Below are 26401 nucleotides of genomic sequence, written 5' to 3'. Positions count from 1 at the left end.
TCTATGAACTCAAGGGATAAGGAGGTTTTAAGGGAATTATGATGGCTGAAGGACAGGTCCTTTGGGATCAGCCATGTATAAACCTGCCTGGTTTGGGATCCAAAAGCACTAACTAGACAAGAGTCCCCATCCCGTGTGCCCTGGGTGTGTCTAGCTCCAATGCACTGGCTGGGGGACAGGGCCACTGCAGCTGAGCTGGGTGACACCCACCATAGACCGTCAGCTGCACCTTCCTGGTGGCGTAGCCAGCAGCGTTGGTGGCAGTGCACACGTACTCCCCGCTCTCCTCTGCCCCTGGGGACACCACGTGCAGGCTGCCGTCCGACCCTGCCGAGAACCTCGCGTCGCTGGCGAGGATCACCTCTCCTTTCTGTGGAAAGAAGAATAATCAAAGTCCACAGGGCCCGGATTTTCCAAAACAAAGCAAATTACAACTATTTAATTCAATATAAGCTGCTTTGATTTTCTTTGAAGCTGAGATGGACAAAGTATTTTATATTAGCTAAGAAACTTGGCCCTAAAACTCCATTTATACAAACTAATTAACTACAGTTAACTTTTCACAGTCCTTGAGTATCACTTTCTAAGCAGTAACAAGAACAGGAGCACAGGGATTTTTATGCAGAAAATTCACTACGTTTTACAGACTCAAAGTCTTAAAAGGAAATTTAAAAAATAATAGTCAAGAATAATAACCAAGATTTCAACTGAGTTAATTTTGACATTGATTTCTGATGTCAAAATGAATCTTATATACATTACACAAACTTCTTCTTAATCAGCTGCCTCCTCCTTGTCTGTAGTTGAAAAAGTGATAAAAGAAATCCTCCCATGTTCTCTTCCCAACCAAACCAACAGTTAACTCTGTTCTATTCTTTCATTGAAACAAAGCTGTCCCCAAGGTCCCAATCAGTTACATCTGCACAACTTCTGAGGCCCAAAAGTGCCGTCACACCACGTCATGTGAACTGTAACATACCTCAAATAACTGTTACTACCAGAAATTATCCTGTTCAAGGAGCAAAAAAACCAAACAAACTGGCTTTAAGACAAATTCCCTCAAAGGCTGAGGTCCTCCTCAGTGCACATCTTGTCAAGGCCATGACTGAAAAACCATGGGTTAATCCCACAATGCCATTATTAAATACACTTTCCTCAGAGAAAAAGAGCTCCACAAGAAAAATGAACTCTCGGTCTGTGGCAGGCTGCCTAAACTCAAATTATCAACTCTCAACAGGAACAGGAACAATTCCTAAAGTGTAAAACCCATAAAGATACAGCGATAACCTCTAAGCCCTGCCAAAGAATAGAACATTGAGCTGTGGCAGGACCACGGCCAAAAGTTCTGCTCTAAGAAACAAAAGCAGCTCTGAACAAACAGAGATTTCCAGGTCCCTCACAAGTGGAGTTTTGGGCCATGTTCTTAGAATATAGATTTTACAACAACTAAATTATGTGTTCAGCTCTATTTCAGCACAAATAGCTCAAAGGTGAGGGATTACCTTGGACCAGACAATGGATGGCTTGGGAACTCCACTTGCTTTGCAGGGCAGTGTCACTGGGATTCCTTCAATGGTGCTGAATATCTGCTGTCCATGCTGAATGACAGGCAGGACTACAAACACATGCAAATATTACAGACATGCACAACACATTTCAACACGGCACAACTATTACAATAAAATCCTTATATTCGATTACTGCTTCCTACAGGCAAGCAGGGTTTGGGACCTTTTGGCCTCTTCTCCAACCCTAACATGGACAAGGAGCCACAGATTTATTCTGTCTTTCAGGACAGAATAAATCCCTGTTCACTACAGAGCCTGCCAGCCATAGGTTCATGACTACATTATGTACACGCAGTTTTACACTAACTGCAGGTATTTCACTGACTGAAATTATTCCAAAAAGGCTTTGTCACATTATCGTCTGACAACATTCTGGGCTTTGTCCCTCAAAATCAGTAACAGAAGACAACAACAACCTGAATTTCTTCACTCTGTCAGGCTGCCTTTGAATTAACAGAAAAGGTAAGATTTAAGGGTGTAATACCAAAACCTAGATATTTCTAAACACATAGAAAGGTATTCCTTTTTGTTCTCAAGCCCTGAAATGCTCAAAAAACTAGTGTTGACGTGGAAGATCTTATGAGTACTTGCCTGTACTAAAAATTTATAGTTGTTCTTTATTTAAAAAGAGGCTTCAGCATCTTAAGTGAAGCTTAAAATAAATCTCCCATGATTAATTTAACATGTGAGAAAATTTAACACATGAGAAACCATGAAGTGATTGCAGCCTGACAGAGTTAACACAAATATGCTCAGCTGAAACCCAGATGGGTTACCAGAGTGCTAACACTTTGTCTTCCTGTCAGTGCAGCTTTTGGTATGTTTTAATTAAAGAGAAAAAATAAGAGGGAGGAGAATGGGGATGACACCAAAAAACAACAAACAATTTATGACTTTTACCCAACTCATAATTCATTTTCTTTCATTCTCATTCTCCCATGAGCTGCGCTTCCTTACCCCACTTATGAAACATTCAGATAGCACTGCTCACAGGTTTCCAGTAAACTCTCACTTGCACCTGTTTGTTAATTAAACCAGATGAAGACAGCACAGCCCCGCCTTTGAGTGAGGCTCTTTTGTGAACACAAAACAGTTTTACTCTGTTTTACTTGACAAACAGCCGTGATCCCTCAGCTGCTCCCTGCGCAGCGGATCAATGTCCCCCGTGTCACTGTACAAAGCAGCAGGGGGACAGAAGAGCAGTGCAGGTGTCGGTGTGAGCGCAGCGAAGCGGTGCGGGTGGCTGCGGCCAGCCCGTGCTCACCCCGAGCAGAGGGCAGGGCTGGTGCTCACCGAGGACGTGGACAGCAGTGGTGCTGTTGCTGGTGCCTGCCACGCTGCTGGCCATGCAGGTGTAATCCCCCCCGTCCTGCAGCCGAACCCGCTCCAGGTGCAGGCTCCCGTCGCTGCGCACGCTCACGTACGGGCTGGGGACCAGCTGCCAAGGGAGAGACGGAACCGTTCACTGGAAAATACACCCTGAAAACCCTCACTGTGGGAGCCAGCGTGGCTTCACTTGGCTGTGCCACGTGGTTAAAAATTACGTGTTCCTGGAGGATTTTACTAGAGCTTCTCCTACTTCCATCTTTCATACAAAGCTGATTTTACTCAGGGGTTTTAGTAGCACCTCATATTTACTGCTGGAGTGAGAGTAAGAACTGCACGAGCCACTCTGCTCTGCCGCAGCACATCCTGTGCTGCCACTCCTGCTTTTAATGAAGCAAACCCAAATTCAGTGCAATTATTTCACTGCATTTTTATTGGTTATTCCAGTAATTGATAAGTGCAATGACTTGTTTTTCTTCCTCAAGCAGACTGTTTTTCCTTTACAGTTATCAAAAACTTCTAACTTCCATATGCACCAAAGAGATCGGCTCTGAAGCAAACCATTGTGAAACAGAGCTGTAACTTTCACCAAGGGGTAACCCTTGAAGAGTTATATATCCTACAGCAACATCAAACCCCCTGAGCTTGGCAGCACAGCTCTCCCTCATAAAGGGTTGCTAGAAAGCAAATCTGTTCCAGTCACACTCAGAAGCAGCTGAATTCTTCTCTAAATATAACTTACTCCAACACTTTCCTTGGAGCACAGCTTTTCCCAGCAGTTTACAATGACAGGAAACCAGCACTACTAGAGAAAGGAATTAGCAACTCAACAAGGAGGATCCTGCCAGTATTTCTCACAGAGCTTACAGCCTGTGCTCCTTGCACAGCCTAAGGAAAAGCCAGTGATTCCTAGAGACCTCTAAACTGAACAGGAAACCTGAACAGGGGTCAGGTAGTACCAGGTTCTGCTTTGTGACAATAAATTAGGCATTTTGCTACATTTTTTTAATTCCAGTCATGCAGAAAGGGTCTTAGGGAGGAATTAGCAACAAAGATAAAAAGCACCTCCATAGGGTAAAGTCAGAAATTTTAGTATTAAAGAGCTGAAGTTTCATTCACACACCCAACCCAGGTGTGGTGTCTATAGCACCTTTCTAGAACCTACAATTGGTTTGGGTTGGAAGGGGCCATAAAGTTCCCCTAGTTGTGTCTGCAGGAGGTATAAACTGGCAATGGTATGTTCCCAAGGGGGAAAGAAAACACTCATTCATGCTGAGTAGAGCACCACTAGGAAAGGAGGATATGGAACAGGGATACTGGTGTTTACCTCAGCCCATCCACAACAGGAAAAGGCAAGACATTAAGACATCCTAAATCTACAGAAATTTTCTGGTTTATTTTATTATTATTTTACTACACCTTTACTTTAAAAAGCGTACTTTTGTCATTCTAGTAGGTATATTCCACTAGCGTTCCCATATTTAGAATCCAAAGCTCAAGTTCATGAGCTACAAAAATGTATAAAACTCCTTTGAAAGCAAGCAAAATAGATGATAAAAGAATATTTCACAAATACTTTGGATCCAAGTTCTTTTCAAGACCTCCACATCCCCCACTGCCATCTCTTATTCCTTCATCTGTACTTCAGGGTCAGAAATTTCCTGGCAAGGGCAGTGATCACATTAACTTTTGTAAATTAAACCAAGCTGTTATCATGCCTTGAAATGTCAGTTGTAGCTTTCCTCTGCCAATAAATCTCACAGGAAACAAAGCAGTCTTACCACCACATTGTTTTTAATCCACCTCCTGTCTGGAATGGGGTTCCCAGCGAGCAGAACACAAGGCAAAGTGAGCTGCTGGCCCTCAATGACATTGGCTGTGGCCGGGCTTGCTCCAATCAGAGGAGGGACTTGAACAAAAGGAAGAATGAGAAGAAATTACTAGGAATTTTTATATATTCATGTCAAGTACTAAATTAAATAAGTATTAAATTGAAGACATGAAAAAAGGAGAAACAAATGCAGGGGTGGCGTAGCACAGGAGGCATGGAAAGCTGGGGAAATGAATGAACAGTGATCCTTAGCCTAAGGAATGGCAGCAAATGGAAGGTGCTGTCCAGCTGAAACTGGATCTAATCAAGGGTTTCCCCACTGGCACCAAGTTGATGTATCATTTTTCCTTACTTGGGCAAAATACTGAAGAACAGAAGTAGTGGGTTTGGAGAGGACAAAATCAAATTGTATTTTCCAGTGGGCATAAAACTGCAAAGGATCAGAAGAGAGGTCACAGCCCAGCAGAAAATCTGCACATTCTGAGAAAAGCCAACAGCAAACATGCCTGGGCACATGGCTGAGAAATTAAGTACTGGGCATTAAATAATACTTTTAAATAGGTAAAACCATGTCTATCAAATACTACCAGTATTACTGCTCTTGCAGTAAGTTTGAAGTTAAGAAATGGTTTCTTTGATGGCAGAGAGGCTCTGTGCTGACCCTCATGCAAATGTACACATTCCATTGCCTTATTTTTCGTTTTATTGCCAGATGTCTGAGATAACAACTAAGCCTCTAAGAGCATGGATATTTGAAAGAGAGTAGGGCTAGATGGGATATTGGGAAGGAACTGTTCCCTGAGAGGGTGGTGAGGCCCTGGCACAGGGTGCCCAGAGAAGCTGTGGCTGCCCCTGGGTCCCTGGAAGTGTCCAAGGCCAGCTTGGACGGGGCTTGGAGCAGCCTGGGACAGTGGAAGGTGTCCCTGCACACGGCAGGAGGTGTCCCTGCATGGGCTGTAAGGTCCCTTCCAACCCAAACCATTGTGGGCTTCTGTGGTCAAGGCCAGACATTTATTGTCTTCTTGGATCATTGAGATTCCTTCCCACCTATCTCAACACTGACACAACCATGTTCATTGCTGCCTTTTTTGTTGTTGTTTTTTTAATATTAATTAAATGGCAGGAACCCCATAATTGGCATTCATCATTATGGGGATTTTTGATTCCTCAATAAATTTACTTAGGAATAAGAAAAAAAAACACAGGATAAATCACTTCTTTATAGACCAAGCTAAAAGTGCAGGTAGAACTAATTCCAGTTAGTGCAGCCAGTCAAAGAAATGTTCTAACAAGCAAAATCCACTGAAATCAACTACAATATTCCATGTAAATGTTTTCTAATTCAGTTTGTGTGGATGACATATAAATACAGCACACAGATAGGTCAGCATGTATAGACATAACCCCCAGGCATGCTGTGTGCTGCCCAAACACCACCAGCTCCCACTGCCATGCCCTGCTCTTACCCAGTCCTGTCACTGTGACTGTGGCTGGCCGGGACTGAATCCTCCCAAACTGGTTCTCAGCTTCACAGACATAACTCCCTTCATCAGTGACCCACAGATCTATGGGGGGAGAAAAGAGCTGACTGCAGCATTTGAAATGAAATGATACATGGACAGCTTGCCCCTCCCTCTCCACACGGACACCGTGTCCTTGTCGCTCCCACCTTCAAACACTCAGCTTGAAACAGAGCATTGCTTTCCATCAGTCACCAAGCACAGAAGCAATGAAAATACAGAAAGGAATTAAAAGCCATTTAAGAAAAGAGAATAATGCTCCTTAGCATAAGAGTGACTGAAATGCTCCAAAATAATCATCACAAAGCCACTTGCAAAGTTTTTGATTATTACCCAAATTAAGACAGATCTAACACAATGAGTTTGGAACCAATTCTCTCAAAAAAAAAAATTTTAAAAAACCAACCAAACAAAAAAATGCCAAAACAAAACAAAAAACCAACCACCCCACCAAAAATGAAAATTTGTGGCTCCTCAGAATCAGAGACCATAGCCCACTTGTATTTCAACAAAGATATAATAATTTGCATGAAGAAGAGCAAAGCCAATGACCAAACACAACAGAATTCACAAGCCCATAGCAAAATTAACTGCATGTCAACAACACTGATATCACTATCACCACACAATGTGTTATAAAAATCCAGTCTTTTTACATAGTTACTTTAATAGTCATTAGTAACTTAAAAGCCTTGCAAAGCCCTAGTTCCTAGTGGAATTCTGCTCTTTTGAAGGTTGAGTCTACCTACTCTGGATGGCCAGAGCGCCTGTCCTGAGCTGGCTGGTGGAGCTGATGGCGAAGGGCCGGGAGAAGAGGGGAGCCCCATCCAGCCTCCTCCAGGTGACCCTGGGCTCGGGGTAGCCCTGCACGTAGCACAGGAGCGTCACGTTGGAGCCCAGGTCCGCGGACTCGTCACCCGGCTCCTGCGTGAACACGGGGGCAGCTGCGGGGAGGCACACACAGAAATGAGCACTGTAACACAGCAACCCCGTTCTCTAACCTCAACTGATGTCCCACTGTGCACAGGTTTTCTTCTAACATTCCCAACTCTAGAAACACTTTAAGGATCAGCGTTGCTAAATTCTTTGTGTTCTGCAAACAGTGCCACTCATTCAGAAAGACATGTGCCTGACAGGAACATTTAATAGAATGCAATGTGTCAGGCCACAGGCAGATGGAAAGAATTAGGAAAAGAGGAGAGGAAGGGCTAAAGTACAATAACCTCACATAGTAACTCAAGTTTGTGTAATTAATTCTCTACTTGAAAATTTTATTAGGTTGAGGTTTGAACAGCTTCCTCCTCCTGTACCTCTCTTCCTCCCCATAACTTTTATACTTTGAAACAGAAGTAAGACTGGGCTGGAAACAGATGGGCTTTAAGGTTCCTTCCAACCCAAACCATTCCGTGATTCCAAGCTGGAGTCCAAATGGGACAAGAAAACTGCTTATCCAGCACCACCAAAAGGTGCTCCCAGCACACACAGAGATCTGTTAGAAAGGTTTGGGGAGCCAAGGCACCGCTCCCTGACCAGTACAGAAACTCTGCAATCTGAGTGTGCCCCGTGCAGGTTTTAACCACTTACAGCCAACATCCAGAGTTATCTTGCCAGCAGCTCTCCCTGCCTCGTTGGTGGCCACACACGTGTAGTCACCAGCATCCAGGTCTTGTGTTTCCTGGATCTTCAAAAGACCCCGGTGAATATCAATAATGAGAAATGCTGATTCCCTCAACTCTAAGTCACCTAAGTCCAGATAGAAAAAGGCAATATAAGTATTTACATCAAATATATACCTATATTTATCAAAATTATCCAACAAAACAGTGTCCAAGTTTAAGTGAATTCACAACATAGCTGTATGAATTCAGCAGATGAGGACTCTGACTCCTACTCAACTGACAGGAAAAGTTCATTACTACATTAAATACATCCCTTTTTATTTATTGGTTCCACAAGGCCAACACGAACCCAAGTACATCTGGGCAGAGATCAGCATTAGGACAGTGTGTCAGGCTGTATTTCTCCCTCCCTAATTAGAGGCTACATGAAAACAGAACAATGAAGGCTACAGAAAAATGTTTTGTGATTTTTGTAGCATAAAGCTAAACATTTTCTGACAGAACAAACATTTTTTAAGCCGGCAGGAGGCTTAGCTTTGTTTTACTATTATTATTAATTATGCTACAGTGTGTTAATTCACCATATTTAAACAGAAGCAGGAATTTATACCCTAGAGGTCAATGCCATTTCCTCTAGATTTAGAGAATTTCACACGTCTGTCACTGGTTGAATACAACGTAACGCTCTTGAGAGAAGTGAAGACACTTCCAGATCATTGTTCTAAATATTGCTGCTAAATAAATGACTCAATCACCAAGCAATGAGCACACCTTTAAACCATTTCACTTGGGGAGGTGGGATTCCAGTTGTTTTACACTCCATAACAGTTGTGTCTCCAAGACCAACCAGAATTTCACTCTGAACTACAGTCAATGTTGGGGCCTCTAAGAAGAAGCAAGACAGAAAAAAAATGAGCTTTTCACCAAAAGTATAGATAATTTTTAAGATATAAACCATGGAAGACTCTGATTTTCTCCTGTTATATGGAAGAATGATTGCATTAAAAATCAAACAGACTTAAAAGTCTGTTTTGAAAGATAACACTGGGAAACAAGGAAAATAAAGTCTGGTCCAGAGCATCTGAATCATATGCAGCATGTACAGGAAATATAAGGACAAAATCAGGAAAAGTACAAAATTAAGTACAATCAGAACATGAAGAGTCATTCTCCTCCTCCAGCCAGTTGGTCTGAAACAGTTTAATACTCTGCTATCAATATTTTAACACAGTATTTTGATACAGAAACACAATTGCTTTTCCAAAGACACACTCAGGTTTCCCAGTCTATCCCATAATAAGATCCTATTTTAGGGGGTTTTTTAACCCAGAAAGTTTTGTTTTTAGAAAGAGCATCAAGCTCCAAATACTACCTAACAAGACTACTCAGGTTTTAACAGAAAACAAAAGGGACATTTGTGAGTTGTTCAACGTATCTTTTGAGGTTTTTGAAATTTGTACCAGTATGTTCTGCAGGGTTCTATTCATTTTAACAGCTCCTCCCCCTTGATGATGAATTAGCTTATTTTTTTAACTTCACTGCATTGTTCTTCTCGCTTACCAATGTATGTGAGGATGGATGTCTGTTTCTCTGTCCCAGCTGAGTTACTTGCCAAACAACCATAAATTCCTGCATCTCTGGGAATTGCCTTTCTTATGATAAGGGTGCCTTCTGGGGTCATTCTGTACCTGGGAACACACAGGGGATCAAGCAAAATGATTAGAAAGAACAATGGTTATATCCACACTCCAAGCAGCCACAGCAGCATAAGCAGAGGGTCTATAAATAGGTGTTTCTAGGGGTTTTTCCTCATGATAAACACTACTAGTACTACTATATCTAGCACTACATTTTGTGAAAAGTACATAAATTAATCTTGTATAAAAACCTGGAGAAGAGAACCAAAGTGTTTCTCTGTCAGAGATGAGGTAACCGCCATTAAAGAGTTATTGAAGTAAAGATTGAGATACTATTTCCAAAACTCACAGACTCCTGTTGAGGTAGTAGAATTATTTAGGCACCATTCAAACCTTCTTTCTCACATATGATATTAAAATAAATGGAGACAACTTCAAGTCCCACCTGCTGGAGCCAATGATAAACATGTCGTTGAGTGTCCACACAATTGTTGGCTTTGGGTAACCCGTGGCAGAACACCTGATGGACACTTCAGACCCTTCTGTAAAAGTCTGGTTTTTGGGTGAAATTACAAGCCTTGGAGGTTCTACCAAAAGAAATTAAAAACAGCAATTAAAAACATCTTGTTAGAAAACACAGGTTACGATAAGAACTTCATTCCCACTTTCAAATAGCTCCATGGTGAGAAAGCAACTCAATGAAGGTCAGAACCCACTTGTTTCCACTGGCACAGTCAATCAGTCTCAGGCTAAACCACCTTTATAAGAGGCATTCAGTGAGAATTCAGGTATTGGCCTTCCTGAGATGGGTTAAAAAAGAAGCAACAGAGCCAATTTTGGCAAACACCAGACAATGATCAACATGGAAGGTGTCCCTGCCCATGGCAGCCGTCAGAAGAAAATGAGCTTTAAGGTCCCTTCCAACACACACCATCCTGTGATTCTATGAAATTTATTCAGACTACTGGACACTAAAGCCCACAAATCTTCAGGTGGGTCAATTGTCAGAATGTAACCTGAGGGATAAGAATAAAAGTCACAATATGTGTGCAGACACACAAGTGGAAGAGAAGCGAATCTGCAGTGTTAACAGTTGTTATGGATTTTAGGGGTGCTTTCACTAGAAAAGCAACTGTAAACTCAATAGAATTCATTCATTTTTAACTCAGAGAGGTTGTAGACTCCCTAACCCTGAAGTGTCCAAGGCCAGGTTGGACAGGGCTTGGAGCAACCTGGGATAGTGGAAAGTGTTGCTGCCCATGGCAAAGGGTGGGACTGAATGGGCTGTAAGGTGTCTCCAACACAAACCATTCTGTGATCCCATAATCCTTAGACAAATTTCCTCAGTAAAAAATGAGCACCAAAGCAGTTCACTTGGGCAACAGACACTTCCTGTGGTATCTATGACTTTGTCTTACAGTGGCAAGAAGAAGATCTACACCCATGGATAAAACGTCAGTTGAGATGTGAAACTGGCTGCTATGAAGTTAAGTAGTACAAATCTTCATGTTTGGAGCTTTGCCTTTTGCTCACCACTCTGTATTGATCTGAATTCCTGGACAAACCACAGGCCAAAAGCCTAACCCCAACTCTCCTGTTCATGAGAGTCCAAGAGGCTGAACACGTGGAACCCAGAGGTACCTCACACCTAGGGCTGCTCTGCACAGCCCTTCTTTCTTGGTTTCAGCAGGAATTGCCTCATCCCACTGGCCCAGGTGACACTTGACACGTTTCAGTGGCTGCTGAGGAGCAGTGTGTGTAAGAGCCAGCACACAGCCCAGGTGGGCAGGAAGGGGCCAGAAATGGCTCCATGTTACAGAACTGTCCCCCAGTACTTCATGACATGCACAGCTGGCTCAGCTATTTTTATTTGGTTTAAAATCCTGCCAAGAGATGCTGGGGGTATTCCGTATGCTCTGGTCACAGAAAGGTCTCCTCTCCTGTTAGGATTAGGAAACTGGCTCTCATTGCAATTACATATCATGCTTTGGCAACACACTACTGTCCATGCCAGTTTTTTCACATGATATTATCAGGTTAGCAGAAGACAAAAAAAATTTTAACTTGTGTTATATTTGTAATAAAATTATTAGAAAAAAGACAATATACACAGCTGTAATAATCAAGATATTGACTAAAATCCATTTGCTAGGTCCCATTTGCGACCAATTAACCATCTTATTTTCTTGCCCAAAAGCCAGGGACCAGGCAGGCACACAAGAAAGGCTTTCTCATGTCAGGCCCATTTAATTTCCCTTGCTTTGTTCTCTGTGTCTCGGAGGCAAAGATTTGTAGGTGAAAGGAGAATCATAATAATATTTATTTCTGTATTGTATCTTTTTCAGAGAAAAGAGCAGAAAAAAAATCTAGAGTTATGCCAAGAAGGTAATTCTTCTTTCATCCAGCTGGGCAGTCCCTTCCCTGGTATTCTTCCAGATATTAGCACATTCATGCTGAAAGCCCCACCGTGTTCATCCAGACCTGGTTTCTGCTCCTGCTTGGGATGTACTTGAGTATCAGCATTGCTTTGTTGAGCCAAATCACACATGCTGTCTCCTGGGCTATTTTTTTTATTTCCAGCAGTATTCAAGTTCTGGGCACTGGGAAGTGCCCCTAGCCTACAGAGAGGCCCAAATTTCACACAGGTCTGGGCCCTACCTGTGTCCCAGTCGTGGGGAGCAGTGAGAGGCTGGGGACAGTGTGTTCTCCTGAGCTCAGAGCACACAGCTGGGGCACAAAGTCAGCCCCACGAAGACTCCAGGCTGTATTTGCACAGCTGCTGGCACCGGAGTCACGTGAACGTTCCCTTTCAGAAACAGCAGCATCAAACCCAACACTTTCAAAACAAGGGTTTATTACATCTCCCTTCAGCAGGAAAAGCAGATGCTGGGTTATTTTTAGAGCCACAAGCATTTGTTCTTTGCCTTAACTGCCCCCCACCCCCCAGAGAGAAAATGGGGATGAAAGCAGTGTTTATTCTCTTATGATCCAAAATTCAGAGATCTACATGGAGCTGGTCCAACAATAATAAAGGACTTCAGGATGAATTTGACGTTCTGAATTACTTACAACAATACAAAGCATGGACCCATCTCCACCAATTAACAAGACTTCAAATTTCCCTCTTTGACAGGTTAACAATGACAAGCTCATAAAGCTGTAGCTTTTACATCTGGCCACTCTTTACTATTTGCTGCCAAATAAAAACTGTTTTTTGAAAACTACTCCAGGCCCTAACAAGCACTGGAAGTTGTACATGACAATCACATACTGAGTACCCCCAGAAATCTGATGGGAATCCTTTTGTCCAGGCAAATTAAAATGATCACAATTAACAGTACTTGCAAACCCTTCAGATACCACTCAGCTCCAGCCTGCAACTATTGAGAAGGCTGGCAGTAGATTACTTTTTCCAAACAGGGGAGGCAGACACTATTACAGAAAGCCGAATTCAGCTGCAGTTTAGTGTTCCCTATATATTTATTCTGTTCTAAGCATCCTTTACAAAAGGTAAAGAAAACTTGACTCAGACCCTCAGCTAAGGCTGTCTAAACTGCCCAAGAGGGTTCTCTCAAACATGTTTGAAAACTGTTAGCACTACCAGGACCAGCCAAAATGTAATTCCCAACTATTAGATACAATCATTCTACATATATAAGTGTTCTGAAACTCAGTATTCTATTGTGGCAGCAGTAAAACTTATTTAGCTTTATTAGAAAAGAACCACCAGAAGCTATTTGGTTGGTGTATTAAAGCTGAGCTACAGACATTAGGGGGGAAAACCTAAACCCCAGGAAGAGATGAATGAGGGAGAGGGACACTTCTCATGATGCCTCTGACATGCTTGAATGAGTGTCTTGATGGAAAAATTCTGTACAATTCAAAACTAGGTTTTCCAAATGCATGTAGGTTGAGGTTTTTTCATTACTTTTTTCCTTTCAGCTTTGTTAAAAAATTAGGGTTAGAGAAATCTAAGTTAGTTAGAAATTAGGTTATAACTCTGCTGTAGCAATCTAAGGGTAATTCAAACAGATATTGAAAAAATACACTTCACTCTGCTGTATTTTGTACTAGGCTGTACACAAGTGGTTCCACACCTACTTATTCTATCTTGGTAACCAGTACAGGAAAAAACTACACCCCTTTTATAAGTGTTACAATTCCACTTTCAACTTCTGTTTTGGAGCACCTTAGCTCAAGCTATTCCATTCACTATTTCTTATTTCAATAATTCTAAGTTTTCCATTAGCTAACAAATTATACGAATTAGAGCAGAAAAATTAATTAATGAAGGTACCCCCTCTGCACAGAACATGGCCCAGCAGCACTGGAAGCAGAGATCCCCTGGAGTCACCTACAAGTGACAATAATTTTTTTTCTGTAAGATTTTGAGTTCTGTCTCTCCTCACTCATAGACAGGCACCAAAGAACCAAGGTTCAAACCTCCACACAATCAAGACAAATAAAAAAAAAATCTTGCAGAATTTCAAAATTTTAAAAATATTTGCTCCAATACCAATTAATACATTTATACTTTTTTTTGACTTTAAGTTTGTTCCTGGTATACAGCAAAAGCCCAGATATACATTTGTTTGGTCTCACTCTGCAGGAGAAGGGAATCCAGTTGACCTCCTCCCTGATAAGTACCAGCTGTGTTCATTACCCAATACAGCCTGACCCCTGATGAGTCACAGCTACATCCAATAAAGATAAGTCTGATAAAAGGAGTGGGTGAACTCATGAAGGAGGAGGAACTTGGAGGAAGAGCAAACGAGAGGATCATGATGAAGAAGGATTCTGGGGAGAGAGAATCACTGCTATGAGGTCAGTCTGGGGCTGCAGTCAGAGCCTGTTGTTGGAACCTGCAGTCACAGTCTAGCTGGGTAAAGCCTGCAGGCACAGCCTGCACACCGATCCCTGCGGGCACCGATCCCTGCGGGCACCGATCCCTGCGGGCACCGATCCCTGCGGGCACCGATCCCTGCGGGCACCGATCCCTGCGGGCACCGATCCCTGCGGGCACCGATCCCTGCAGTCAGAGTTTAGCAGGAAATACCCAGCAGTCAGAGGCAGCAAGGGAAACCTACAGCAGGAGCTTGCTGCAGCCAGAGTCAGTGAATGGTTGGAGTCAGGATGGCTGAGCTGTAAAGAGGAATAAACCAGGACCCTTTTCATGCTGTGGTAAACAAGAAGTCTGTGTCTCAGCTCATTTCTGCCCTTTAACAAGAAGGCTGCTGCAACATCACTCATGCTGCCTTTTTTAGTTCTGACTGATTTTTTGTTAAATCGCACAATGGTTTGGGTTGGAAGGGATATTAAAGCTCCTCTCATTCCACCCCCTGCCATGGGCTGGGACACCTTGCTCTATCCCAGGCTGCTCTGAGCTCTGTCCAGCCTTAGACAGTTCCAGGGATGAGCCTGTCCAGGGCTGTGGGCAGCCTGTTCCAACACAAGCCCTGCCAAGCGAGCCGTGGGGCGCTATCCCGTCGTTACCTTGCACAGTGAGGAAGACAGAAGCCGTGGCAGATCCGCCCTCGTTGGCAGCGGTGCAGCTGTAGCTGCCCGCGTCCGCTGGCCGGGCGGGCCTCACCTCCAGGGACAGGTCGGGCAGGACGCGGAGGCGCTGCGGGTCCTGCAGGCAGGCGTCGCGCCCGTGCCGCTGCCACGTCAGGTTGTAGGGGCCCGCGCTGAGCACCAGGCAGCTCAGCACCGCCGGGGCCCCGGGCACCACCGACACGTTAGCGGGCACCTGCAGCACGGGCGGGGGTTCTGCAGGGATGGAGAACAAAGGCGTGAGACACACTGGGCAGCCTTTCAGCATTTGTGCGTTCTTGATAAACAACTTTAGGCACACTACAGAACAAAAAAAAAATTGTAATATTTTGATTATTTATCTAATAGGCTAGGGGTTAAATATCAAATGTAATGAATTATTTAATAGTTCAGGTTTAATATTTGGTTTCATCTCACATTCTGAAGCCACAAACTGAACCCAAAGCAGCAGCTTCATTCTCTGATGCTGAGCTACCTGCCAGGAGCTCACACCACAAGGACACCTTATCTAGATCCAAACTACCACATCCTGTAGGATGAAAAATTGCATCCTGTATGAGAAGAGGCAGCTCTGTGTTCTTTGAGTACAGCCAACAAGGGATCAGTGTCACAGCAACAGGAGGGAGGACAGGATCACCACAGGCCTCCAAGTGTGACCTCTGCCCTAGGTGTGACCCCACCTGGTGGCTGCTGAGCTATGCAGTAGATTTTTACAGGTTGTAAATGGAAAAAATGTGAGTTGGAAATTCTTCCAGCAGCAATAATGGAACCGAGTTAATACCATTAGTGAGTTCTTTTCATGATGGATTCTATACAAAAATGTGGAAGGAGAAAGCATCCATACTCTTATTTGATTAAGGACCTCATGAAATAGGGTAAGAAAAGAGGAGGTAATAAACGCAGTACGCAGACAGCCCTGACAGACAGACTGCCAACAGTCACTTCTCCTCATGCTGACTGAGGGGCACCAAAAGTTTCCAGCACCATTGCACAGAGCTGCACAGGCTGTGCAGCTGGTAAGGACATAAACCTGAGGTCCCTGCAATGGTAAGAGTGAGGGGCAGCTGGTGAACTCATGAAGGAATATGCAGGGAAGTGAATCAGAGAGGGGAAAAGGAAGAAATGGGCAGGAAGGGGCATAAAAGGGGCTTGTCCTCTGTAAAGCACCACCACCCAATGCCCTGTCTGTCCCAGCCCTGGCCTGACCAGCACAGCTTGTCCTCTCTCACTAGTAAATCCCTTCTTTAAGCCTCCCAGGGTAACCTCAGTCCCTGTCCCTTCTCTATATCCCTATATTCAGGGTCAGCTGCTGGAGGACTGGTGTGAGCACACTGGGTGCCAGCTGCTGGAGTCAGACCAGGGGTTTAGGAACCCCAGTCCAGTGGCACCAGCTCCTGGGGGGCCTGGGGTCCCAGCCCCAGCTCTTAGAGCCCACAGGGACCTTGGGCAGTGCTGCGCTGCCACACACCAGGAGTCCCTGCTACACGGGATGAGCTCTGGCAGCCAGGCAGAAGGAACTCCTGCAGCTATGTACAACATCATTTAATTCTCACCTCCACTCAAATCTCTGAGAATTTCATTATCTTTTCCTGTACATATTTTATGCTGTAACTCCCAGTATTTGTTATCTGCTTTCTACCCGACCCACCTGTACAGTTCTATCATGCTCCCAGAAGAAAGCAGATGCAGTAATTTTCTCCTGAAATTAAACTTTGAAACTACAGATGCTTAAAATAGCAGCAGTCATTCTGCTCCTCCTTGAGATATTACTGATCAAGGGGGAAACATTTCAAGAAAGAAAATTATTTATGACTTTATGCATTCCCATTAAAAATATCACATATATTCCATTTGGTTTTTCCCAGAGTGGTTCTTGAACAAAGAAAACTCCACAATAAATAATACTTTGAGAGGGATGCTTGTGCAGAAATGAGACAGCTGTAAGAGCAAGAACAAATCTTTATCTTTTAGTACACACTAAAACACAACTATCCTAAAAAAAGCAAGGATGACAGGGAATAATAATTTTAAAAGATCTGTATTTATTAAGGGTTATAGTTACTCATAAATTCAGAACCAGCCACAAATCCTCCTCCCCAAGGTCTCCTGGGGGGCAGGGGGGTGTGTCTCAGATGAGGTTCACAAGCTCCATGCTGGATCCCTGCACAGCACTGTGTGCTGGGTGTGCAACTCTGCCTCCCCACAAACACAGTCCCGACAGCAATCGCCCCCACTGCCAAATCAAGAGACTTTAACCCATGCAGAGGAGAGTCAGGGAAAGCTACACTTGCTTACTGAATGGAGTGTCTCCCCTGTACTTTTAGGTTTGGGGTGTTTGGGAGAAACATTAAATCTTCTACTGCTTTCCCCAGGCTTATCATCAAATGTTACCTAAATTTAGGAAAGAGAGAGGTGAGGCCAGTACAGGACTGGAATCCTCATCTTTTTACTGTCAGTCTAGTGGGACAACACAAGTTTTGGACTACCCAAGCCTCTGCCCACAGCAGTGCTCACACTCAGCCATCCCCCAAGCACTTTACTGGCCCTTCAGTCAGGGTGCTGCACAAGCTAATGAGCCATTTGACATTTTAAAGATTTAATAGGAGTAAAACAAAGTCAAACTCAAGTGTTTGCTTTCTGTGAAATGAGAAAACATTGGCACAGCTCCAATACCTTTCACACAGCAGTTGCCAGAATGGATTATCTGTGATATACTGTCTGTCAGCTGGGTAAACCAAGAACACTTGAAAAGATTGTTTACTTTGCTTCAAGAAGAAATTTCAAGTAATTTTCTTGCAAATATTTGTACACAAGGATTTCAAAGCATCTCCTTCCCATTAATCCTCTGCAGGGCTCCGAACAGAACAAATTGTCATGTTTACACAGTGACTCAGTTCCAGGCTATCTCTCGTGCTTTGTAAATGAGGGGATATGGGGTTTTTTCCCCTTATTACTCTTGGCTTTCAAGTGCTACCAACATCACAAGAAAAAGGTCAGGATCCTCTTTCACGTTTTTCTTTGATGAGGAGAATGGCTGCAACTTCCAGATTGAGAATCTTTCTTGCCTTCTAAGCCATGGTTTGAAACAAGCATCTGGGAACATCCTTTCTGCTTGAAGAATTTTTGTGGCCAAAATATAAACCAGTGCTCTAGAACCAGGACTTGGGAAAGCATAGATGTTACTGTTTCCATTCTACTCCGTGTAATAAAAGGATACTCCTCTCCTCAAATTCATCCCTAGGTCCAAGAGAGCTCTTTCCCTACAAACTGTGCCTTGCATAAAATCAACACTATCACACACTGGTTTCTTTGAATTTGCTCACAGTGCAACAAAAGGAACATCTTTGCCTGGAAAAAGGAAGGTTATGGAGCCATTCTCTTCAGCTACTTAGAGGACTGTTTTAGGGAATGCACAATTAGAATGTTTTCAAGGCACAGGAGAGGAAAAAAAAAAAGATGAGAGTCTTTGTTCATAATATGCAGCAGGGGAAATTCTGACCAGACATACAAAATATTTTCCTAGTGGGGGTAGTTAAGCACTGAAGGCTGCCCATGAACTTGTGAAATCTCCCCCCTTGGGGACATTCAATGGCTGATTGGACAAGTTCCTGAAAAACATAATCAAGCTTGGAAGCTAATTCTCTTTGGACTAGGTGACTTCCAAAGGTCCATCCAGCCTGAATTGTTTTGTGATTCTGTTACTCATAATCCAGGTTAATTTACCTGGAGTAGCTACTGCAGGAGATAAGAGGCAAGACAACTTAATTTCAAGACACTAAATGAAACCCTGAGTTGAAAATACAGTTCTGAGTTCTCCCATTCCTCCCTGTCACAGAAAATTAACTGCTCCAGTGTTTTTCCAGCTCACCAGCAACAGCTTTCACTTGCTGCAAGATTTGTATCTGATCAACACCAACACAAGGCTATACAGAATGGATCTTTGCTACAAACCAGAAATTATTTTTCCCTCTCACTCTGTCTGCATTGCAATTGTGAAAAATTAAGTGACAAAATTTGCTACAGTATGGGCAGGTGTCTCATCTATCCATCTAGAGACAGAAATAAGCCTACTGTTTATTCAAAATTATCTTTGTGATTAGCCCTATTTTTACCTCATTCATTTTACTTCCTCATCTTTATTATCACTTTTAAGAAATTCCATAGATGAGACTTCCAACAATTTACTGAATTTTGAATCGTAAAAAAGCAGAAGTCTGAGTCCAACTTTCATACTTCCTTGTCTATCAGATAACACATACATACAATCAAGCCAACATATAATTGTTACAAAGTGAAATAAAAATGAGAACAATTCAAATCTGAGATTTAAGTTTTGGATTCTACAGGTCAGATCTATTCTGCAAGTCCAACTGATAGCAGGAACTAAAACCAAACCAACAGTGATATTTAAAACAGGTTTGCTGGATAAACCTCAGCTCACTTGTGGACATGGGTAAGGAAAAAACACAGCAATTAAAAATACACTTGACATTTGGAATGTATTTTATCCGCCCCATGGGCTTTTTGAAGTGTTTGAGCCCAAGTAATCAACCCCAGAGGGGTGGCTGGGACGCACCTGACACATCGAGGAACGTCTGCGCGCGTCCCGTCCCCGCGGTGCTGCTGGCCACGCACTCGTAAAAGCCCTCGTCAGACACGGACACCTGGGCAATGTCCCAGCTCATGCTGGATGATTCTCTGCAGGAGGAAAGGGCACTCACTGAATCCCTCAGGGAACCAAGAGCTACACCACCTTGGTTTCCTGATTGCAGACAGAGAGTTTCACCACCATTAGGAGGCAAGACAGACCCTCTGATGAATCAAACTGGATGTCACTTTATGGATGATATTTTCTCGTAAGATTTTGCAGAATGTCCCACTTGCACATCAAAAAATAAACCTTTAATAAGTCAGCAGTTGTTACACAATACCCAAAGGCAGTGTATTTGCTGTTGTTCCCTCAGCTGCCTGTGCTGTTATATTTACCACCAGAGAAGACACGATCCTTGATGCCATCAAGTTTCTGTGCAGAGCCAGTACATGGTACCAAAACCATGCCTCTTACCAGCAAAGACAGCAAGGTCTCATCCTCCCACCTGAGCTTCCCAAACTCACAGGTACAGCAATCCAGAGAACCACTGCAGGTTTTCTCTAGATCCCAGCAAGGCCAAGGCTGCTGGGCAGTAACACCATGTTGGTATCACACAGAACACCAAAGTGAGGAGGGAATAAAATTGTAGCTGCATAGGCTGCTTACATGTGCTTCAAAACAAACATTCTCAGTTTCTCATGATTCAAACCCACATTTTATAAGCTCCCGGTCCTACAGACACACAGAGGACAACATAAATGAGCAAACCAGTGGTTCTGCAGTGTCCCAGTGCTCCCCATGGCCTGTTGCTATGGCACATAAACAAAACTGATAAGCACCAAAATATCTGTGAGAGCTTTGGCAAGTCATTGCCACATTACAGGAAAACACTGCATTAATGACCCCTTTGTTTGTCTGAATAGATTGATTTATCAGCCCTTAAAGGATACAGAAGGAATAAGAGACTTGGAATATGCATGGAAGTTCAATGCTGTAGCACCATGAGACAGACAATCCAACCACACCACAAATGAAAACAGTGTATGGTGACCTTAAGTGGCTTTCTACTTGTTCCCTCTTACTTCATACTTACTCTAGATAACCTAATATATCATACTTCAAATCTATGACATTTCCCAATGCAATCCTGGCACACGGACATGGCAGGAACTGCCAGCACTAAAGAATAAGGTGGTGTTTCTTCCAAATAATGAGTGAGAAACTCCTCTGTTTCATGGAAAGTATGTTAAAAGTGAGGTTAGGCAATGCTGTTCTGCTTCCTTCCTGACTCGTGCTACACACCAGATGTCAAACGTGGAAGCCCTGAGAACAGAAGCACCAAGGGAAACGTGCCCGGGGGGATGGAACAGCTTGGAAAAACAAAGACCTGTGGTGCACTACTAAAGAAAATCAAAATAATCAAACTGACACTGGCAGCAAGGACTAACACACAGCTCAGGGCACCTACTCCACACATGGGCACTGTGTGAGGAGCTGTAACTGCACACAAGTCACAGAACTTGTCATGGGATAACTCAGCACCTTCTAGCACCACCATTACCTACCAATTTCATTTTTACTGTATGCAATCTGCTGATTGGGCTGTTTGGGCAGCTGGGGAACTACAAACAGCCAAACTCCAAAGCCCAGATGACCCCCTGGTTCTCAGTCACTGCAGAGAGCACAGCAGTGCCTGAGTTGTGTTGGACCTCACCTCCTGGACAGCCCCACCATGCTGCTCCAGACCCAGCTAGGAACTCACCAGCAGAAGGCTGTGGCTCACAAGGAGAAATGAAACCTATAATTTCACTTCCTAGTACATGGTTTGGAGGGATATATTCTGCATGGTTTACTAGACTTGAATAGCAACCACAAGTATCAGTTGATTATGAGTAAATTTTTTAATTATCATGATTGTTTTTTTGATTAACTATATAAATTGCCTTTCTTGTTGGTGGGATCTGCTACTTATAAAACAGAATGGATTGTAAAGACACTTTAGTGCTTAGTTCCCACTGATTCCCCACCGGAATGAGGTGCTCAGCTACTGTGCTTGACCTCCTATATACACTGGGATACTAAGCAAAATCCAAATTTTCTTACTATACTATCACAGGATGCCGAAATGTAGAAAGACAAAGCTGTTACAATTTTACAAAAATTTTTTCTTCCTAACATGTTATTAATTTAAAATTAGGAATTATTATTGCAGTTGATAGTACCTCTGGAACCCAAGTAAAAAAAAAAGTATTTGAATTTCAAAGTCTGTTCTCCTCATAAACCCTGAACCCACAGTCATTCTAAGAGTACTTTCACATAGACAACTGTCATATTTAACTTGGAAACCATTAAGGTTTTGAAATAAATATTAAAACAGTTGAGTAAAGACATCTCAACACCAAAACAAAACTCATTCAATGTAGAGGAACACTAGAGTTCAAATCTGCACTGAACTACAAAGCTGGACAAACCCTGCCTGGAACTTCACTACAAATAAGAGGCAAACAAGCCAAGCTCAATTAGATCCTATCTAACTGTGACCAACAATATTTGGCTTGAGTTCTGTTTTGTTAAATTAACTTGGATGATGCATTCATTCCTAATGACAGCTCTGTAACAGAAAAAAGAAAAATGCAGCTGAATCGGCGGTGCTGGATGTGTGAAGAAGAAGGAGAAGCATGGGGTTTGATACCTAAGGAATGGAAAACATTACACAGCAGCCCAGGTATGTGCTGTGCTGGGGCTGGCTGTGTGTCAGGGGCATCTCATTAAAACCCAAACCACACCAAGCTGCAGCATCTCCCACTGCCAGCAGAGCACAAGAGAGCTGCACGATGGGCTTGCTGGGCTATGCTGTACCTGCTGGGGAACGCAGAATTTAGTCTTCATTCTGCTCCTGAGGTGCTTCGGGCTGCACAGGAGGCTGCTGACACTGTGCACACTTCCCTTTTGATTTTAACAAACAGAATTAGAAGTAGCACTTTATGAGTATTTTAACTAGTTTACTTTTTTTAATTATTCTTCTCTCATCCTACAGAGAAAGGGCACACAATTCTTTTTCTATACAGGAATCTGAGGAGCCTCCTGGTATATGCCACCTAAATTCTGCTATTTTGAGAGATTTTCTGAAGATGAAAGTTCCTAGGGCAAGTCATTGGACATACTTCTACGGCATCCAAGAAAGGCATTAAAAATCAAACAAGTTAACGTATGCCCAGAGTCATCTACGTATCACTGGGGCCAGAGTGAGGGGTGTGTTTAATAAACAAGGCTAGTTACCAACTTTGCATAGTTTTTAAAAATATAAATTAAAACCACTTACCTTCTAGACTTTTAGACCCAGTTTATCCTAATTGCAGAGCACACATCTGAGGGGAATTTAGGCCAGAACCTTAAAAATCCCATCACATGTACACAGTGTACACCCTCCTCAATATATCATATATAGATATATCTCTCTATATAAATATTATCAATATCTCCATAAAATACAGCTTTCTTGATGGAGAGCACCAAAAATAATACACTGGAAGGAGCAAGATGTAGACAGCACATAGCAGTAAATAATAACAGAAATCATAAGCTATAAATAGGAAATGAAGCAGCATTGTGAAAAAACTAAGTTAAAAAAAAAAGTAAGGTCACTACTTACTTGAAGAACTGATCCACTCCCAGTTTTACTCCATTTTTAGTAAAACGCTGAGTAAAAGGTATAAGGCTTTCCACATGGCAAGGAATAGAGCCTGGCTGTAAATAATATCCTGGAGTCTTCATGGGCATTGTAACTTTGGGGGCATCTGAAGAAAGAAAACATTCCCCAAAAAGTGTATTAACAGCTACTAATACACATTCTATCCTTTCCTTTTATTAAAAAGAAGCTGAGTTTCTAAGAAAGCTCCACGTGGTAGGTATTGGCCATCATGAACTAGAGACAGAACTTTGGAAGGGAACAGCACAGAAAATACTTGCAAAAGTTATAAAAGCACACAAGATCTCAATTTTAACTGACTCAGATGAGACAAATGAACAGTCAATTCAAGTTAAAGTCTCTTACCAGGAGTAATACTAGAAAACGAAACACTTGAGACTCTCTGAAAAAGATAATCATCCTTGTCATAGCCTGTTATTTTAACAAAAAAAGCTTCATCTGGTGGGATGAAGTCAGAAATATTCCACAGTCCATAGGGCTTTCTGTCAGGATAGTATTTCACAGGCAGGGTCTTAAGGAGTTCCCCTGAAACACTCAGAAGTTCCAGTCGGTCTACTCTAGCTGGAAGCAGGATCCCTGTGGTATTCAGCAGCATGAAGGTAGGAATCCCTACAAAAACAGAAACACGCTATTTTAAGTGCTAAAGAAAACAGATAACTACAACATGAAAGATTAAATTCCATCTGCATGGCTCACTACCCCATGAATGCAGCATTCAGCTCCAGTCCTTACCTACTGAGGAGGAAAAGGCTGAATTGTGCTGAGCTGAGCTCTGCTTATGAGCTGTGAGGAGACCCAGCTGGGGAGAGTTTAAATTACTGATTTCCAACAGGTGTTTCTGCAATAGCAGCTTCTTTATTAACTCCTCACCGTGCCCCTGGGCCAAGGGCCTTTTCAGAAGCGCCAAATGTAACAGAAACTGCAATTTTGAGGCATAGTTAAAAATATCTGTATTTATGTCACACAAATACAAAGCCCTCCCAGGAACCAACCCAAGCATCCCTGGAGTTATCACAAAGCTCATCAGAGAGCTCTACTCGATTTTGGGGGCCTGAAGCTATTTAACACAGACTAAAGTGGGGACAAACCTTGCACTGGCCTGCTGGATGTTTTTTTGAAGTCTAGGGTGGGCCTCCTGGAGAAGCCGGCGCGGAAGTCGATGGTGCTGAGCCCCGTGATGCGCACAGAGTGCCTCCCGCTGCTGGAGGTCTGCAAAACAGCAGCACAGCCATGGCCACTGCAGGCACTGCACACAGGGTGAGCCAGCCCTGAGCTCAGGGCCTGACCCAGCACGCTGAACAGCAGCACACAGAGCAGCCTCGTGGCTGAGGCTGCAAGGAAAAGCACCTGGAATAAAGCTGTGCTTCCACATCCAGGCCCTACAGTTGAGGTGTCAGCAAAGAGAGAGAGTTTGTCTCAGAAATAAATCACAGCAACAATCAACAACTTGCCACGTGCCAGCAATGGAAGTGGTCTGGGAATTAGGACCTGACCATTACAAACTTTACTAGGAAATGGTGAGTGAATCAGAACTCAAAAAAACCCAAAAAACTATGCATTAAAGGTGCTTCTCTTCCCCAGCCAAGGGGAAAGTAGAGGGTGCACAGTGCCTCTCCCATCTGGTCTGTACCCTTGTACCCTCACCTTGTAACTCTGTTCCAACCAGCAAGAAACAAATCAGAACAACCCCCACCCATCCAGCACCCTTGAACAGCCTGAGCTTCATGTTCTGGAGAGTAAAGCTGCTTTGATGCAAGTCTTCCATCTTAAAGAAGAAAAATCAAAGTAATTTTAAGTTACTTCCTATGATTCTATGCAGAGAAAGGTCAACTGCTACTTGCCAAAGGTGCACAGGAACCCATGGCTTTTCCTCCTCACCTACTTCTACACCCTTCAGGTGTCTGGAAGCTTTCACTGAGCATTCCCTGGAGTTTTACCTGATCCATTCTCAAATTCCTGCAGCTCTCTTGAAGACAGGTTACTCCAGAGTAACCCTCTCTGCCATTGCTGCATGTGAGTATCAAATTAAACAGTTGTTTCTTATAACTAACAGCCTTGGGACAGGCATTAGACACCATGACAAATCAATATCTAGCTGATTAAAACAACGTATTTCCTTCTATTTGGTTAGCCTTTCACCTCAGAAATAGCACCACTAAAGCCTTTTATATAAGCCAGCTGTTCACAATATAAAGAAATATTTAATTGTGCCAAACAACTCAAGGTATCAAGCGTTAATTGCCAGTTAAAATTTCATTAGATAAACTCAGTGATAAAGTTCTGGTTTTATAGTTTGGTGCATCTGTATAAGTAGTTTATGGTGTGAATAAAATTTTCACAAAGCTTAAGTCTCAAAATCTTTGTGTAAATAAACCAAGCCAGTGACTAAGGCCGAGTAAACATTCTACAGAAAAACATACTGAGAAATTATTTATCTTTATGAATTACTCAGATCTTTGGATATTTTCAAATTTTAAGGCCAGAATAACCTTATAAAATTTTACTGTTTCCTAATAACAATAAACGCATCTCCCACTATCATGTCTAGAAGCTGAGGGTCTTTAGACAAACACTGGGAGTTAGTTTTATCACACAGGACTGCTTTCCAGTTATTATCTTTAGGTCTCTTCTCATTATTTTTAGTTGAGCATGGATTACAGAGACTGAACATTACTTTCCCCTCCCAGCTTGGATGAGTATAATTAAAAGAGCAAACAGATATTTGTGAAAGATGCTTTCCTTGGAAACAACATCAAAAAATTGCTCAAAATACAGGCATCTATGAGGAAATGCATGACATGGCTTGCTCATAAAATTTAGATTACAATATTTCAACTACATATTCAAGAGATTTTCTTAATTTCTTTTTTAATCTAAAATACATCAATGTTTTATCCATGCTCTCCATAGAGGTGGAGACAGCATTATGCTGAGCTTAGGGAAAAAAAAACCTAAAAAACCTCCCAACCTTGAAAAAGTCCCAGGCGCTGCCTGCAGGAGCAGCCTGATGGCCTGGCAGGGCTGCTGTCCTGCTGCCAGGAGTGCAT

General features: G+C 42.8%; 1 protein-coding gene across 6 annotated transcripts in view; it reads right to left on the bottom strand.

Moving 5' to 3' along the window:
* The window catches only part of HMCN1 (hemicentin 1), a 165471-nt gene that overhangs the window by 92917 nt on the left and 46153 nt on the right, over positions 1-26401 (bottom strand). For 5 of the 6 annotated variants that reach the window (XR_010081490.1, XR_010081491.1, XR_010081492.1 and 2 more), the window contains exons 7-21: positions 24443-24563; positions 23700-23963; positions 23298-23442; positions 19631-19752; positions 14995-15270; positions 9947-10088; positions 9425-9552; positions 8636-8749; positions 7830-7988; positions 6995-7189; positions 6192-6290; positions 4676-4803; positions 2862-3006; positions 1503-1615; positions 211-370 (exon numbers count right to left, since the gene is read on the bottom strand). Coding sequence is in view for 3 of the 6 variants with exons in the window: in XM_063407765.1 (XP_063263835.1) it covers positions 211-370; positions 1503-1615; positions 2862-3006; positions 4676-4803; positions 6192-6290; positions 6995-7189; positions 7830-7988; positions 8636-8749; positions 9425-9552; positions 9947-10088; positions 14995-15270; positions 19631-19752; positions 23298-23442; positions 23700-23963; positions 24443-24563 (2311 nt within the window). In the remaining 3 variants the exon portion in view is untranslated. Of the gene's footprint in view, positions 1-210; positions 371-1502; positions 1616-2861; positions 3007-4675; positions 4804-6191; positions 6291-6990; positions 7190-7829; positions 7989-8635; positions 8750-9424; positions 9553-9946; positions 10089-14994; positions 15271-19630; positions 19753-23297; positions 23443-23699; positions 23964-24442; positions 24564-26401 lie in introns of those variants that run through there. The other variant, XM_063407767.1, reaches the window with a different exon arrangement.

Source organism: Prinia subflava, chromosome 10 (genome assembly GCF_021018805.1).
Source record: "Prinia subflava isolate CZ2003 ecotype Zambia chromosome 10, Cam_Psub_1.2, whole genome shotgun sequence".
Taxonomy (NCBI): domain Eukaryota; kingdom Metazoa; phylum Chordata; class Aves; order Passeriformes; family Cisticolidae; genus Prinia; species Prinia subflava.
This window is presented reverse-complemented; position numbering and strand designations above follow the sequence as displayed.